The 14,764-nt window shown below is 42.8% G+C and overlaps 1 protein-coding gene across 1 annotated transcript in view; it reads right to left on the bottom strand.

Moving 5' to 3' along the window:
- Window positions 1–12,549, bottom strand: part of ano10b (anoctamin 10b) — a 32,305-nt gene extending 19,756 nt beyond the window's left edge. The window contains 6 exon segments of the mRNA XM_080187126.1: window positions 2,073–2,639; window positions 4,420–4,539; window positions 9,231–9,365; window positions 9,453–9,626; window positions 12,377–12,531; window positions 12,533–12,549. Of these exon segments, the coding sequence (XP_080043252.1) occupies window positions 2,073–2,639; window positions 4,420–4,539; window positions 9,231–9,365; window positions 9,453–9,626; window positions 12,377–12,531; window positions 12,533–12,549 (1,168 nt within the window).
- Window positions 12,550–14,764: the final 2,215 nt, after the last annotated feature.

The following is a 14,764-nucleotide window of genomic DNA, read 5'->3' as shown; positions in this document are numbered from 1 at the left end:
TACATCAATGTGGATGAAGTAGAAATGGTCGAGAGCTTCTAGGTGTCCAGATCACCAATCTGTCCTGGTCCCCCCCATGCCGACAGTAAAGTTACGAAAGCCCACCAACCCCTTTACTTTCTCAGATGACTAAGGAAACTTGGCATATCGGCTATGACATCGGCTTTACAGATGCACCCATAAAAAGCATTCTTTCTGGTTGTATCACAGCTTGGTATGGCTCTGCCCAAGACTGCAAAAACTACAAAAGGTTGTGAATGAAACCCAGTCCACCACACAAAACTTCCATCCATTGACTCTGCCTACACTTCCTGCTGCCTTGGTAAAGTTGCCAGCTTAATTAAGGACCTGATGCACCCTGAACATTCTCCCTTCCACCTTCTTCTGTCTGGAAAAAGATACAAAAGTCTGAGTTCACGTACCAATCGATTCAAGAACAGATCCTTCCCTGCTGCTGTCAGACTTTTGAATGGACCTACCTTGCATTAAGTTGATCTTTCTGTACACCCTAGCCAAGACTGTAACACTACATTCTGCACTCTCTCCTTTCCTTCTCTATGAAAGATATGCTTTATCTGTATAGCGCGCAAGAAAGAACACTTTTCACTGTATGCTAATATGTGTCAGTAATAAATCAAATGTTTTTACCTTAAATATTCTCATTTATCTCGCACCTCTAATGTAGAAAAATAGAGGTGTTTCACACTCACCCTTTCCGCCACTGTGAATTTCTTTGTCACGTTGTTAATGCTGACATTCTGAAGGTTATTTGAATGCAATCTTACCGTCCAGTCATGCCACGCTCCCAATGCGGCAAAGTTGGAGAATTTGGCGACAGGCTAAATCTCTGTTCACTGCAGCAGGGTGGGAAAATCCCACTGGCATGAACTGTTGGAAAATTCTTGCCAATGACTGCTCCAACCAGAAAGGCCTGTTTGTTAAGTTCTCCTTAGGAGAATGTGCCAAGTAGTCAAACCTCAAATTCAAACTGGAGTCTCCTAACCATTGCCCCAGTACAAGAGAAAGACGGCTTAGCATTTACATTGTGCCATTCATGACCTCAAGCATTTTATAGCCAATGAAGCAGATTTTAAAGTGTTGCCACTATTTTCCTTTAGAAAATGCAGCAATATATATAAATATAGGTTGGGCCTGTATTTCAGATCCAGTTAATGTTCCCTACATCTATATGCAGAGAATAGCCTTGATAAGACAAACATCCCCACCAATTAGATTAACCAAGTAACATTTGGATGAATGTGAATCATCTTTGAGATGTATGGGTTATTTGCCACAGTAAATTGCTCCTTAGTAACAGGGGGATTAGTAGGGTAAATAAGTGGGGTTATGGGGAAAAAGGCCTGGGTGGGATTGTGGTTGGTGCAGACTCAATGGGCCAAGTGACCTCCTTCTGCACTGTAGGGATTTTATTATTCTATGGTGATACCTCAGACACTGCAGCTCTCCTTCAGTGCTGCACTGAAGTTTAAACCTCAAAGTCTCAAATGGTGCTTGAATCCACAAACTGCAGACAGAGACAGAGACAGCACTACTGCATAGCTGACACATACATAATACAGTTGTAACAGCACCCCATTCTGCTACTTTCTAACTGGAGGGATTTGAGTTGGAATAGGAGTGCTGAAACTTAGAAGAAAATGCATAAAGTCATTATGATTGAAGCAGACAGAACTGGCCAGCAGACTGTGCATTGCCTAGCGACTGATTTGACATAAAAAACTCTGCATATTGTATGACATGATTCTTCAGTTTCTCCATCTTCAATACTGTTATAGCTAACAGACAGTGCAGTAATAGAGCACAAATTTCTTTAGTGATCCTATGATTTTTGTTCTCTCAGCAGGGACCAGGAGAGTGAACTTTATTTCCTCAAGATCCCAACCCACTTCTGAAAGGTTAGCATAATCAGTGGTAATAGGACACAAGTAACCATAATGTTACTATCAGTAACCAAATGTTTCCTGGAAATGTGGGAATGCTGGCCGATATTTCTACAGGCAGTGTGCATCTGGATTATTATTTGCTGTTGACTGTTCACAGCATGTACTTACCCCATTCAGTGAGAACTTGAGCAATCACTTTGTATAAGGCGTTCATGCCAGTAACATAGAGAGTGTGAAGAACACTTGGTAAATATAATACACAGGCCCAGCAGCCATCGTTTTCACTGTGATAGGTCTTGACCCACGCTTCTGCTCTGAAGAAAACAAACATCCCAAAGAGAGAAAAGCCCAGGAACAAACACAGTACTGGCACAGAAACGAGCCAGATCTTCACCTTGCGTTTCCATGCAGGGTAATAAGGCTGGTAGCGACCGGTGATAGGATTTGTTCCCATTGGGCCTTTGTAATCCACACGGGGCTCCTCAAATTGACTATTCATCTGCATGGTGCCCCAAGTGTAGGACAGAACAAAACTGCGGCGCTTCCATAACTCCATGACCACAGTCGACCAGATCATATTCAGGAAGGAAAAGAGGATGCATTTGTCTATCGTGTCCATTGATAGAGAAACCACTATGGTACCAAAGGCTGCCACTGGCATCAGAGAACAGGTGAAGTATTCTAGAAAACTGAAGTACATGGCAACAGAACCACCAAAATACCTATAAATTGAATCTGTAAAACAAAAGCATGAAAATAAAATTATCAAGCTGCATTACTGTGCTATATGGACAGTAAGAAGTCTCACAACACTAGGTTAAAGTCCAACAGGTTTATTGGAATCACGAGCTTTTGGAGCACTGTTCCTTCATCAGGTGAGTGAAGTCTTTAACCTAAAGACCAACAGGTTGATCTGGCATCGCGAGCTTTCGGAGCACTGCTCCTTCACTCAACTGATGAAGGAACAGTGCTCCGAAAGCTTGTGATTCCAATAAACCTGTTGGACTTTAACCTGGTGTTGTGGGACTTCTTACTGTACTTACCCCAGTCCAATGGCAGCATCTCCACATCATGGGTGCCATATGAAGACAATACTGTTGACTAGCTGCTTAGATCCTGGAAAACCGCCTCACCATTAGGAAAATGAGGCAATTTTCTTCACCCAACTCTTGGCAGCCCCTTCTCCCCTCTACTTATGTTTTTGTCTTCATTTAGTCTCCCTGATTTCCTATGAGTAGGTCTGGGGCCTACTCAGGCCCTACTGAGCATGGGGCCTACTCAGAGAAAATCAAGAACTAGACTTAATGAATGGGGAGGCATGGTCGAAAAACATGGCAAATTTAAGCCTTGTAATGCTGCATGCCACACTAGCCTTTGTATTCCATTGTAAAAAAAAGACTTGCATTTCTATGACAATTTTCACTTGATGTCTCAAAGCGCTTTCAAGCCAATGAAATACTTCTAAAAATAGTCACTATTATAATGTTGGAAAGACAGCTTAATCTGTGCGTAGCAAACTCCCACAAACAGCAATGTGATAATAGCCAGATAATTTGCACTTGCAATGTTAATTTTGGGATAAATATTGGCCAAGACGCTGGGGAGAACTCATCTGCTCTTCTTCAAAATAGTGTCACTGGGATCTTCCACCTGAGAGGGCAGGACTAACAACTCATCCAAAAAAAAAACGACATATCCAACGGTGCAGTACTGGAGCATCAGCCTGGTTCTTGTGCTCAAACACTGGAGTAGGACTTAAACCCAGAGTGTTTTGACTCTGAGGTGAGAGTCTACTAATTGTGTCAAACCCCATTTGATATATGAAACTCCCATCGTAATAAAGACACAACACTCTCCATACATTACATGAAGGAGTCCAGTTTCATCGCATGATTTAGTGTATATGCTCACTATCATATCTCATTTAACCATGTGTAGGGTGTCAGAGCTGGCGCTGTGGCACAGTGGTTAACACTGTTGCCTCACAGCACCAGGGACCTGGGTTCAATTCCAGGCTTGGGTCACTATCTGTGTGGAGTTTGCATGTTCTTCCCTGTGTCTGCGTGGGTTTTCTCTGGGTGCTCCGGTTTCCTCCTACAGTCTGAAAGACATGCTAGTTAGGTGTATTGACCCGAACAGGCGCTGGAGTTGTGGTGACTAGGGGAGTTTCCCCGTAACTTCATTGCAGTGTTAAAGTAAGTGTTAATGTGGAGGACCTTTAACTCGTAGGATCTTACAACACTAAGCCAAGCACAACCATAAGAGCCTTCCAGGTTTGACACTGATAAGAGATAGTTGGGACCACCACAGTATGTCACAGACTTTGTATTTTGAAAGATTCTGGACAGGGTTAACCAATTTTTGAAGGAAAGAACACTATTTGGGTCTGACAAGTGACCATCACACAGGAAAGGAATGGATATAGTGATCAATGTTTGGGAAATCACCTCCCTGGTAAAATGGTTCAGACAACATGAAAACCAGACAAGTGACCCTCAAGGTTTGACCTGCTCACCAATAGGTTGTAAGCTCAGGCTCCTGTGAGCATGCCAGCGATTTCCCAACTCTGTCAACATTTCCTCATCGTGCAATGGGTAGAAGGTATGTAGGATCTTGCTTTTCTGTAGCCTGTTAACTGAAGTCAAGACACATGAGAGTTGAGGCTGTGGACACTAAACACAGTTGCCTTATCACCGTTCTGTCAAAGTTACAGATTTAGCCTCTTAAGGCCTTCTTTAAAAAGCATTGGACTAAGAGACAGATTATCTGTTACTCAACATTAAAAATGGAGTTACTATGGGATAAATTGTCAGACTCCACATTTAAAATCAATCTAAGGAAATGGATAAAGCTTATTACCAATCCAGGGGGAATTAAACATTTTTTAATCATATTATGTGGGACATGAGATACACATAGACCAGGCTGATATCGTTTCTTCCCTGAGAAACATAGTAAAACATATGGGTTTTTTTTTACAAAAATTCAGTAATCATCATCATTATCCAGGGTGGGATTTTCCAGTGCTGTCCACCCAGAGACTGGAAATTTCCACCTGACGTCAAAGGACCTTTTAACAGTCTGTCAAATTTTCTATCCCGTCCATGGCCATTCCCATGGCAGATGGAACTAGAAAATGAAGTCTATTGGCATATCTTGTCACAGTGGGATTTGAACTCAATGTAATGTGTTGGTAGTCCAGTACAATATCAAAAGATGACTGTACCCATTTCTGGAGTACTGAAAGTTCAACACTCTTAATTGTAACACTTGGTTGCATTGGATGGACAGGATTCTCTGGTCTCACACTTCCCACCACCACTATCAGCGAGGATGCAGAATTTGGCACTCAGCTGAGCTCGATTCCTGGCTTGGTCACTGTCTATATGGAGTTTGCACATTCTCCCCATGTCTTCATGGGTTTCCTCCAGGTATTCCATTCCTGCTGCAGGAGCAGAGAATCCCAGCTGCAGACAAGGTCAGAGAATCAGCCGATATTTCTAAACTTTTAAGACAATCTTTAGTGTTCCAACCATGACCAGTTTCATTTTCAAGGCTAACAGTCCAAGTTTTGTCATTTCTTTCCAGCACATTATTCAGTATCGTCCTTCACAGGACATTATTCTTCTCAAATAGTTTGATCAAAGTTGGTGGGGAAAAGGAATTGGTTTGCATCAACTCCTATTTACTTTAATCTATGATTCTTTCTGTAAAGGATGCTGACTCTGTGATCACACTTACTGTCTCGTTACTTTCCCACCAATCCTACTGCTGCTACTGTGTTTAGGTCCTGGACCAAAAACCCAGATTACATTATGAAGCCAGACCAGACCCCAACAACTTTTCCACTTGGCATAAATGTGAGGGAAGGATACTTCCTTCCAGGAATGTTTCCACTGACAAATTAGGGATCTTTTTTAGTGAAATAAACTTTATTTAATAATACAGTTTAAATCTAACAAATGAAACAACTTAACTATTAACAGCTTAACAATATTTGAAAGTGTATTTATAGAATCATAGAATCCTACAGTGCAGAAGGAGGTCATTTAGTCCATCGAGTCTGCACCAACCACAATTCCATCCGGACCCTATCCCCATATTCCCATGCATATACCCTAGTTAGTTCCTCCTAACACTAAGGAGCAATGTAGCATGACCAATCCACTTAACCTGCACATCCTTGGTCTGTGAGAGGAAACCGAAGCACCGGGGGATATCCATGCAGACACGGAGAGAATGTGCAAACTCCACACGGACAGTGACCCAAGCTGGGAATCAAACCTGGGTCCCTGGCGCTGTGAGGCAGCAGTGCTAACCAGTGTGCCAGAAACAATGTTAATTTCTAACTTATCACTTTTTCAGTTCCAGATAAGCAACAGTCCTCTTACAGATTTAAAGGACTCTTTAAACATAATTAGCAATCACAAATATACTTGCTAATAATAAGTGTGGACAGCCTTGGAGCTTTCATAAAGGAAATGAGTTTCAGAAGCTTGCAAAACACTCCTAACCTCAAGTAGGTTTCAGCCTCAAATTGCAAAAACTGCATTCTGCTGTGAACTCAGGACTGCACATGAACCATATCACATGACTCTGTCAATCACTCCAATCTGAGAAACATAAATAAACAAAAGTCCATTAACTCTATTTAACATGATCACTTGTAAAGTTGAAATAATAATTATCCTGCTCTCACAAAATCTGAGTTGTATTCCCACCAGACATACTGACTGCCTGTACTATAAAGCTGAATTTTACCAAAAGCAATAGAACCAAGGCAGGCAAGTCGGACCTACAACCAATAGTTATAATGCATTTACCATCTCAGGCTGGAATCTACGAAGTGCACTTTTGCTAAGATAGGTTGAAGTGATGCTACCAGTGCTCCTTACTGCTGTTTGAAATGAAGGCTAGTGATAGAAGAGGACTGAACTTGCGTGTTTGGATGCATGTGTACTCCTACCAAAAGTGTCATTCTTAACATTGGGAGTCTGAAAGTGGGAGCATTTGCAAGATCACATAATAATTGCTGATGCAGAAAGTCTTTTGTGCATCACAATTCACCCATGTAGAATGATCCTACACTTGCCCCTTTTATTCCTTTTCTTCTTCAGCAATACTTTACTAACAGGTATGATTGCCCACCTAAGAGACTCTGTGTTATTGGTCATGGCTTCTGTGGGTCATTGTCTAGCTGGTAGGTCTGATCCTTAAGTTGCATTTTTGACCATACCCTTGACAGGTGTTTCCAGGAGATGAGTTGAGTCCTTGGATTTGAGATTGTTGGTATTCCTTTCTCAAGCTCCTTTTCTGTTGCCATTGGGTGCCTCGAAGAATTGTGTCCTTTAATCAAGAAGTTCCTCCAAATAGGTCTCGTCTGAGCAAGGGTCTCCAGCATTCAGTTGGTTCCAGGGTTCTGATCCTGTTATGATACTGTGCTTTCAAGAAATGTATTTGGCCACTTTTTTTGTGAAGAAGATCTCAAGATTCAATTCTGTTTAAACTGTGCTGATTTATCTGCAACTGGCATGCAGAAAAGCAATTGCTCCTAATTATGGGGGTGTTTTCTTAATCTGAGTTAATGCAGTTTTTTTTAGGCTTGTCTCCTGGGGGGTCAGAGGAGGGTTTAATTACAAAAAAGAAGGCACAAATACATTTCTTAAAGGCACAGTATCATAACAGGACCAGAATCCTGGAACCAACTGAATGCTGGAGATCCTCAGAAGAGACCTACTTGGAGGAACCTCTTGGTTAAAGGACACAATTCTTCGTGGACACCTGATGTAAGAGGAGGCCCAGAAAAGGAGCCTGAGAAAGGAATACCAACAATCTCAAGTCCAGGAACTAACTCATCTCCTGGAAACATCTCAAGGATACAATCAAAGATGCGACTTAAGGATCAGACAGGTAATGACCCACAGAACACATGACTAATAACACAGAGTTTCTTAGGTGGGCAATCATACCCATTAGTAAGTCATTTTATTGACCCGTTAGTGGGTCAATAAAATGAGACCTGGGGTGAAACATCTCATGCTCACACTAATGTCAAAATCAAAACCAGTTGGAGTCCAGGCTAACTTCATAATATACCCATGCAGTTTCTGTTCTGGTCTCTAACAGTACCCAGCGCTATTATAGATGTGCATTCCACTGCAGATCATTCTTCCTGTAAAGAAAAACTTCCTGCTCTCAATATTAAAGTTTCTTTTTATTAGTTGGTGCCTGAGATTCCTCCATCAGTTGGGATTTAATTCAGACATATGTTTTCAATACTATTTACAACCACAATAGGAATGTCTTTCACATGCCTCCTGGAGAGGCTGAAAAGCTGAAGTTGCTCCAGTATTTCTGCAGTCCTCTAAGACCTCTAGGGGCTAGGTTTTAGCCTCCGTCAAGGGCAGGAATGGAGACGGACAGATGGGTACGTATCAAGTTGCACACCGATGGCCTGCCTGGTGTTTTCCCGTCTCTATCCCAGCACTGGGTCATGTTCCCTGGGGCAGATGTGAGAGGTGGTCAGCAGCACTACCTGCTCACAAGTGGGGAGGGTGATGCAACCAATTCATAGAATCCCTACAATACAGAAGGAGGCCATTCGGCCCATTGAATCTGTACTGACCACAATCCCATCCAGGCCTTATTCCCATAATCCTCATTTCCCTGCTAATCCCCATGACACTAGAGTCAATTTAGCATGGCCGATCGACCTAACCCACACATCTTTGGATTACGGGAGGAAACCGGAGCACCCAGAGGAAACCCACACAAAACAAGGGGAGAAAGTGAAAACTCTACACCGACAGTTACTCGAGCCTGGAACTGAACCTGGGTCGTGGTGCTGTGAGGCAACTGTGCTAACCACTGTACAACCCTGCTGGTCTTTTCACTGAACATACGTCTGAATTAAATCACAATTGATCATGGAATCTCAGGTATAAACTAGTAAAAAGAATTAACCAAGCGTATGGCTACTTAAGGCCAATTGCCAGGGTTTTCCAGTCAGCCTCCTGGTTTCTGGTCCCACAGGCAGTAGGGAATACTTTAGCTGTCTTGTCTCGAATTGAGAGTGACACAAAGCACATGTTATTTTGTTGTATGGGCACTGCCCTGCTGGTTGTTTCACTGGTGGGTTACATTGTGTGATTACACCACTGTGCAAATGAAAATTGCATTGCATGGATCACTGCTATGTTTCCAATACTTGTCTTGCCTGTCTAATTTGCATAAAAAGGAAATAATCTTGATATTTCTCATATTTTAAGGTGTAAAAGGACTAGTGTTGGTTTGCCACTCTTTCACAATCTACTGATAGGAACTTACAAACTGCTTCTCCTGGATAGAGGGTTTGAGAGGGATATCCTGGAATATATTTCTCATCTACCACCTTTATATTCTCCAGTGTGCGCAGAATGATGAACTGCCGTTCAGCGAGTGTCAAGAATTCATTTATGTTATCTGGAAAGAAAACACAAGGATTAGACCAGTTAGACATGTTAGCAAAACAAGGAAATTTGAGGGGTTTTTTTTGATTGCGTTCCATACCTGAGTTTTGAAAATTTTTCCTATCCCTATAAGAAAATGAGATCATGGACCCATCTTTGTACAGCTTATAAAATCCCAGAAGCTCAGCTGCCCTGAGGAGAACATGTCGAGATGCAGAAACAAGAAGCATGTTGCCTTCATCATCTTCACCGGGATGGACCATGAGTTCAGCACCTGCATGAAGAGGAAGGAATTGGCTATTCAAAATCATAGATTGGGTCAAATGAAGAAAAGCCTTGGTCCAGTTGATTTCATTCCTCTGGAATACCAAGCCTACAAGTTACCCATGTAGCATCTGGGCAAGCAGAGAGCAAATTGACAGTGAGAAATGAAGGGAATTAGAGAGAGACAAAGTAGAGTGACACAAGGAAACCTATATATATGATACACGTCTCCATAAACTCTTTGATAAAAGAAGAAAAAAAATTAATGATTGGGGTACTGACAGGGAAAACAGTGAGAAAGGAACAGAGTTAACAGAGATTGAGAACTAAAGGATGAAAGAAAGATATAGCTGCAAAAAGAGAGGAAAGAGAAGGGTAACAACTGAAAAACAAATAAAAAGTGTGATAATTTAAAAAGTGCAAGGTGACTGGACAGATCTTGTGAGAAACATTTGAAAGAGATGTGCGTTAGAGAACAAAATACAGAAAAAGAAGAGAGAACAAAATAAAGAAGGTGTCCAGAAGGGGAAAATAAAGATTTACAAAGGCAAGGAAAATTCAGAGAGCCCCAGAGTCACAGCTGAATGTGACAAAGCAAAAGGTACAATGTGTAAATGATATGATCAGAGTGGAACCATTAGATAAGGATGAAAAGTAGAGTAACCACAAGCACAAAGTAAAAGACCACAAGAGAAGGTTGACGAAGAGGACAAAGAGAAAATTGGCATGGAAATGAAATGAAGAAAATGTAATAGCATAATTCAAAAATACCAAGGCACTGGGGATCCATAGTCTCTTACTGTACTCATGATGGACAAGGAAATAGATAAGTTGCAAAAACAAAGTTTTGGATTGGGGAGAGTGGAGTTCAGTAAAGTAAGACAGGATCTGGCCAAGGAACAGCTACTAACAGGTACAGAAGAGCAGTGGGAGGCATTCAAAAAGGAAATGGGGAGGGTACAAGCCCAGCACGTTCCCTCTGTGGTGAAAGGAAGGAGACACAGGTCAAGAGAACCGGGATGACCAGAGATATTCAGGATACAATGAGATGGAAAAGAAAGGCTTTTAATAAAACATAGGAGCAGAATTAGGCCACTCAGCCCATCAAGACTGCTCCACCAATCAATCATAGCTGATTTTTTTTCTCATCCCCATTCCCCCTGATCCCCTTATCAGTCAAGAAACTACCTATCTCTGTCTTAAAGACACTCAATAACCAGGTCTCCACAGCCTTCTGCAGCAAAGAGTTCCACAGATTTACCATTCTCTGCCTGAAGTAACTTTTCCTCATCTCCATTTTAAAGGTTCATCCCTTTAGCCTGAGGTTGTGCCCTCTTGTTCTAGTTTTTCCTACTAGTGGAAACATCCTCTCCACATCCACTCTATCCAGGCTTTGCAGTATCCTATAAGTTTCAAAAAGATCCCCCCTCATCCTTCTAAACTCCAACGAGTACAGACTCAGAGTCCTCAACCGTTCCTCATATGACAAGTTCTTCATTCCAGGGATCATTCTTGTGTACCTCCTCCAGACCTTTCCAAAGCCAGCACATCCTTCCTTAGATATGGGGCCCAAAACTGCTCACAATACTCCAAATGGAGTCTGACCAGAGTCTTATACAGCCTCAGAAGTACATCCCTGCTCTTGTATTTTAGTCATCTCGACATGAATGCTAACATTGCATTTGCCTTCCTAACTGCTGACTGAACCTGCATGTTAACCTGAAGAGAATCTTGAGCAATGATTCCCAAGTCCCTTTGTGTTTCTGATTTCCTAAACATTTTCCTCATATCCCACAAGTACAGTGGAAAAAAAATCAGCAGAGGCAATAGTGATGTATGCAGGGTGGAGCTTAAGAAAACAATTAGTAAAGCAAAGAGGGGATACAAGAAAGCCCTGGCTGGTAGAAGGGAAAATCCAGGTGACCTGATTGAAATGCACAAGATTGTGAGAGACAATGGTCAGAGTGGACAGGGACTAGCTATTCCCCTTGGCTGAAGGGAACACAGGTTCAAGGTGAGAGGCAGGAGGTTTGGGGATGTGAGGAAAAGCCTTTTTACCCAGAGGGTGATGACGGTTTGGAATGTGTTGCCTAGGAGGGTGATAGTGGTGAGTTGTCTCACGTCCTGTAGTAAGTACCTGGATGAGCACATTGTAACATTCAAGGCCGTGGGCAAAGTGCTGGTAAATGGGATTTGGTGGGAGTTCAGATGTTTCTTGCCTGTTGGTGTTGACTTGATGGACCAAGGGGCCTCTTCTGCACTGTAGGATTCTTTGTACTGGACAAAACTCTCATATTTAGGGGGAGCTCCATTTATATTGGGTTTCTGCTGTTCCTAGGATTTACCAACAAGTCTTTGCAAGGGACAGAGTATCTCCTGACAAAGTGAATGGCAGGTGAACACTTCTGAAATTCCATGCCTGATTATGGTAGGGAACCCAGTGTAGCAGTGATGAGCAGTGTGCCGAGTGAGGTGAGGTGCACCAAAATCCACAAAGACTGAGTTAGGCCTACCAGTAAAGACCAGTCTCAAAATCTCTGCCTGGACTGTTGGTAAGGATAATTTAAAGGTTGATCCTGGAGCAGGCCAATTAGGGCAATATCGGGGTCCGTGGAGCAGGGGACTGCCAACCATGGAGACCCATGCAGATTCCCTTCTATTGGTCCAACAAATTCAGATGGGGCTAAGCGCTGTAGGGAATGAGCCCAATCCCCAGTTTAATTTTAGGATTAATGTTTCTCTAAATCTTAATTGACATACCACCCATTATCTTCTCTGCCTGGATTCGGTCCATTAGCCATTGTTTGGTTTCCATGTTGATGTCCTCAGTCAGCTCCAAAGCGACAAGAGGCTGAACTGCCCTGGAAATACAACACTTACACGTAGGCCTGGTCCAAGACCCCATGACTACTGGGGTACCTAAAAAAGAACATAGAGTACTCACCAACAAGAATTTATAACCCTAAAATTAATTATCGACATGGTTCATACTTTTTTTGTTCATTCATGGGACATGGGTGTCACTGGCTGGCCAGCATTTATTGCCCATCCTTTGTTTCCTGAGGGCGTTTGAGAGTCAACCACATTGCTGTGACTCTGGAGTCAGATGTAGACCAGACCAGATAGGGAAGATTTCCTTCCCTAAAGGACATTATTGAACCAATTGGTTTTTCCAACAATTGGCAATGGTTTAATAGTCATCAGTAAATTCTTAATTCCAGATTTTTTCCCTATTGAATTCAAACTCCACCACCTGCCATGGCAGGATTTGAATCCAGGTCCCCAGAACATTACCTGAGATTCTGGATTAATAGTCTAGTGACTATTGCCTCCCTATGAGTTACCATTAGATGTTGTTTTAATGATAGATAGGCTTCTGCTTTTTTGGCTGTATTTGCTAAGTGAGACTAACATTACTCATGTAAAATTTGACCCGAAGACTCACCCAATGAATAGTTGCAAGAGGCAGGCGGAAAGAGTTTGCTCTAATACAATTTGTCTTTGGTGTTGTCTATTGATGTAACATTGCCTTTTCCCCCCAACATCTTTAAAGAATTGATCTAATCTGTCTGCCTCCTTGAACCTGATGATAAATTGAATTAAAGACTACCGATGCAGCTGTCACTATGGTAATAAAGTAGTCTCAGGGGAGCTGTCATTTCTCATAACAAAGTGATGAATTATAGTTAAAAGTCTAAATCATTTACCACAGCTGCCTGAGTGTCAGTTGCAGATAGATCAAGTACTCAGTTAGCATTTGGTGTGGGGAAGATACATTACTCTGGCAAGATCACCCTGCCCTGCTGACAGGATGGGTGGAATCTTGTTGTGGTGTTGGGGGTCTTATCTCCTGGCTGAAGAGACAGCAGGAGACCCACGTTTCTTCTTTTCAGGAGGATCAAGCCAATCGGGCAGTGAGGTCTTTATCAAGGATGGCACAATGGTTAGCACTGCTGCCCCACACCGCCAGGGACCCGGGTTCAATTCCAGCCTTGGGTCACTGTCCATGTGGCGTTTGCACATTCTCCCCATATCTGCCTGGGTTTTCTCCAGGTGCTCCGGTTTCCTCCCATAGTCCAAAGATGTGCAGGGTTAGGTGGATTGGCCGTGCTAAATTGCCCCTTAGTGTCAGATGGGCTAGCAAGGGTAAATTTGTGGGATTATGGGGATAAGGACTGGGTGGGACTCGATGGGCCAAATGGCCTTCTTCAGCACTCTAGGGATTCGATGGTACCTCGGGGCTAAGTAGTTGGCTGCACAGTTATCACTGTTGTGCAGATGGATTAATACCAACGAGGCAGAATGAGGCCCTTGGCCTCCTTAATTGGCCATTCAAGAACCTCAATTGGCAGTGGGTGTGGGAAGATAGATCCTGGATCTTCCTGCCTAGAACCTAATTCTGGCAGAGATGGGAGGGTGGCATGATTACCTACCCTGGTAGGTATTCGCCCCACCAAATTGAATATCCTTCCCACCTCCAAGCTCACCATCAGATGGGAGCACAAAATGGGTGGGCAGATCATTTACCCCTTCATGCCTTAGCCTTTGTATTTATACTATTGCAGAGTGCACAGGAGAATGCAGGATACTGTAGACTTTGACTTGCTCGTTAGCTTTTCCTCTCTGCCCCCATCATTAGTTCAGTTTGATCTTAATTTAATGAGGAAGAAATCCTGATGAGGAGAGGGATGGGGAAAGAACAGCGTCTTCATCCGAAACTTGATAGGATAATATGTCATTAGTAGCCAGAACCCTGAACACTGACCTCCTGGTATCTGGAATTGAATGGGGAATGCTAATCGGACTGCAAAAAATGGAAATACATCTGGTACATAGAAATTAGTGTAGCTGTGGTGATTGTCCCTTTGAGGGCAACACAGCAGAGTAAGGGTCACATGGTCTGCATCAGTCTTAAAGTGACATCACCACAATAGCCCATTGACAAGATGAAGAAACAGGATCCTCCAGTCATTGTCAAGTGCAATACATCACACACTATGGCCAGAATTTTCCAGCCGTTCATGTCGGCAGGATTCCCCATGTCCACCGGCAGTGCACCCTTGTCCACGGGTTTCCCGATGGCGTGGGATGATTGACTCCGGCAGGACCAGAGAACCCCTCTGCTAACAAACAATGCACTACCTCCTG

The sequence above is a fragment of the Carcharhinus amblyrhynchos genome, chromosome 4 (assembly GCF_965287045.1).
Source record: "Carcharhinus amblyrhynchos chromosome 4, sCarAmb.v2.hapA, whole genome shotgun sequence".
Classification (NCBI taxonomy): Eukaryota; Metazoa; Chordata; class Chondrichthyes; order Carcharhiniformes; family Carcharhinidae; genus Carcharhinus; species Carcharhinus amblyrhynchos.
This window is presented reverse-complemented; position numbering and strand designations above follow the sequence as displayed.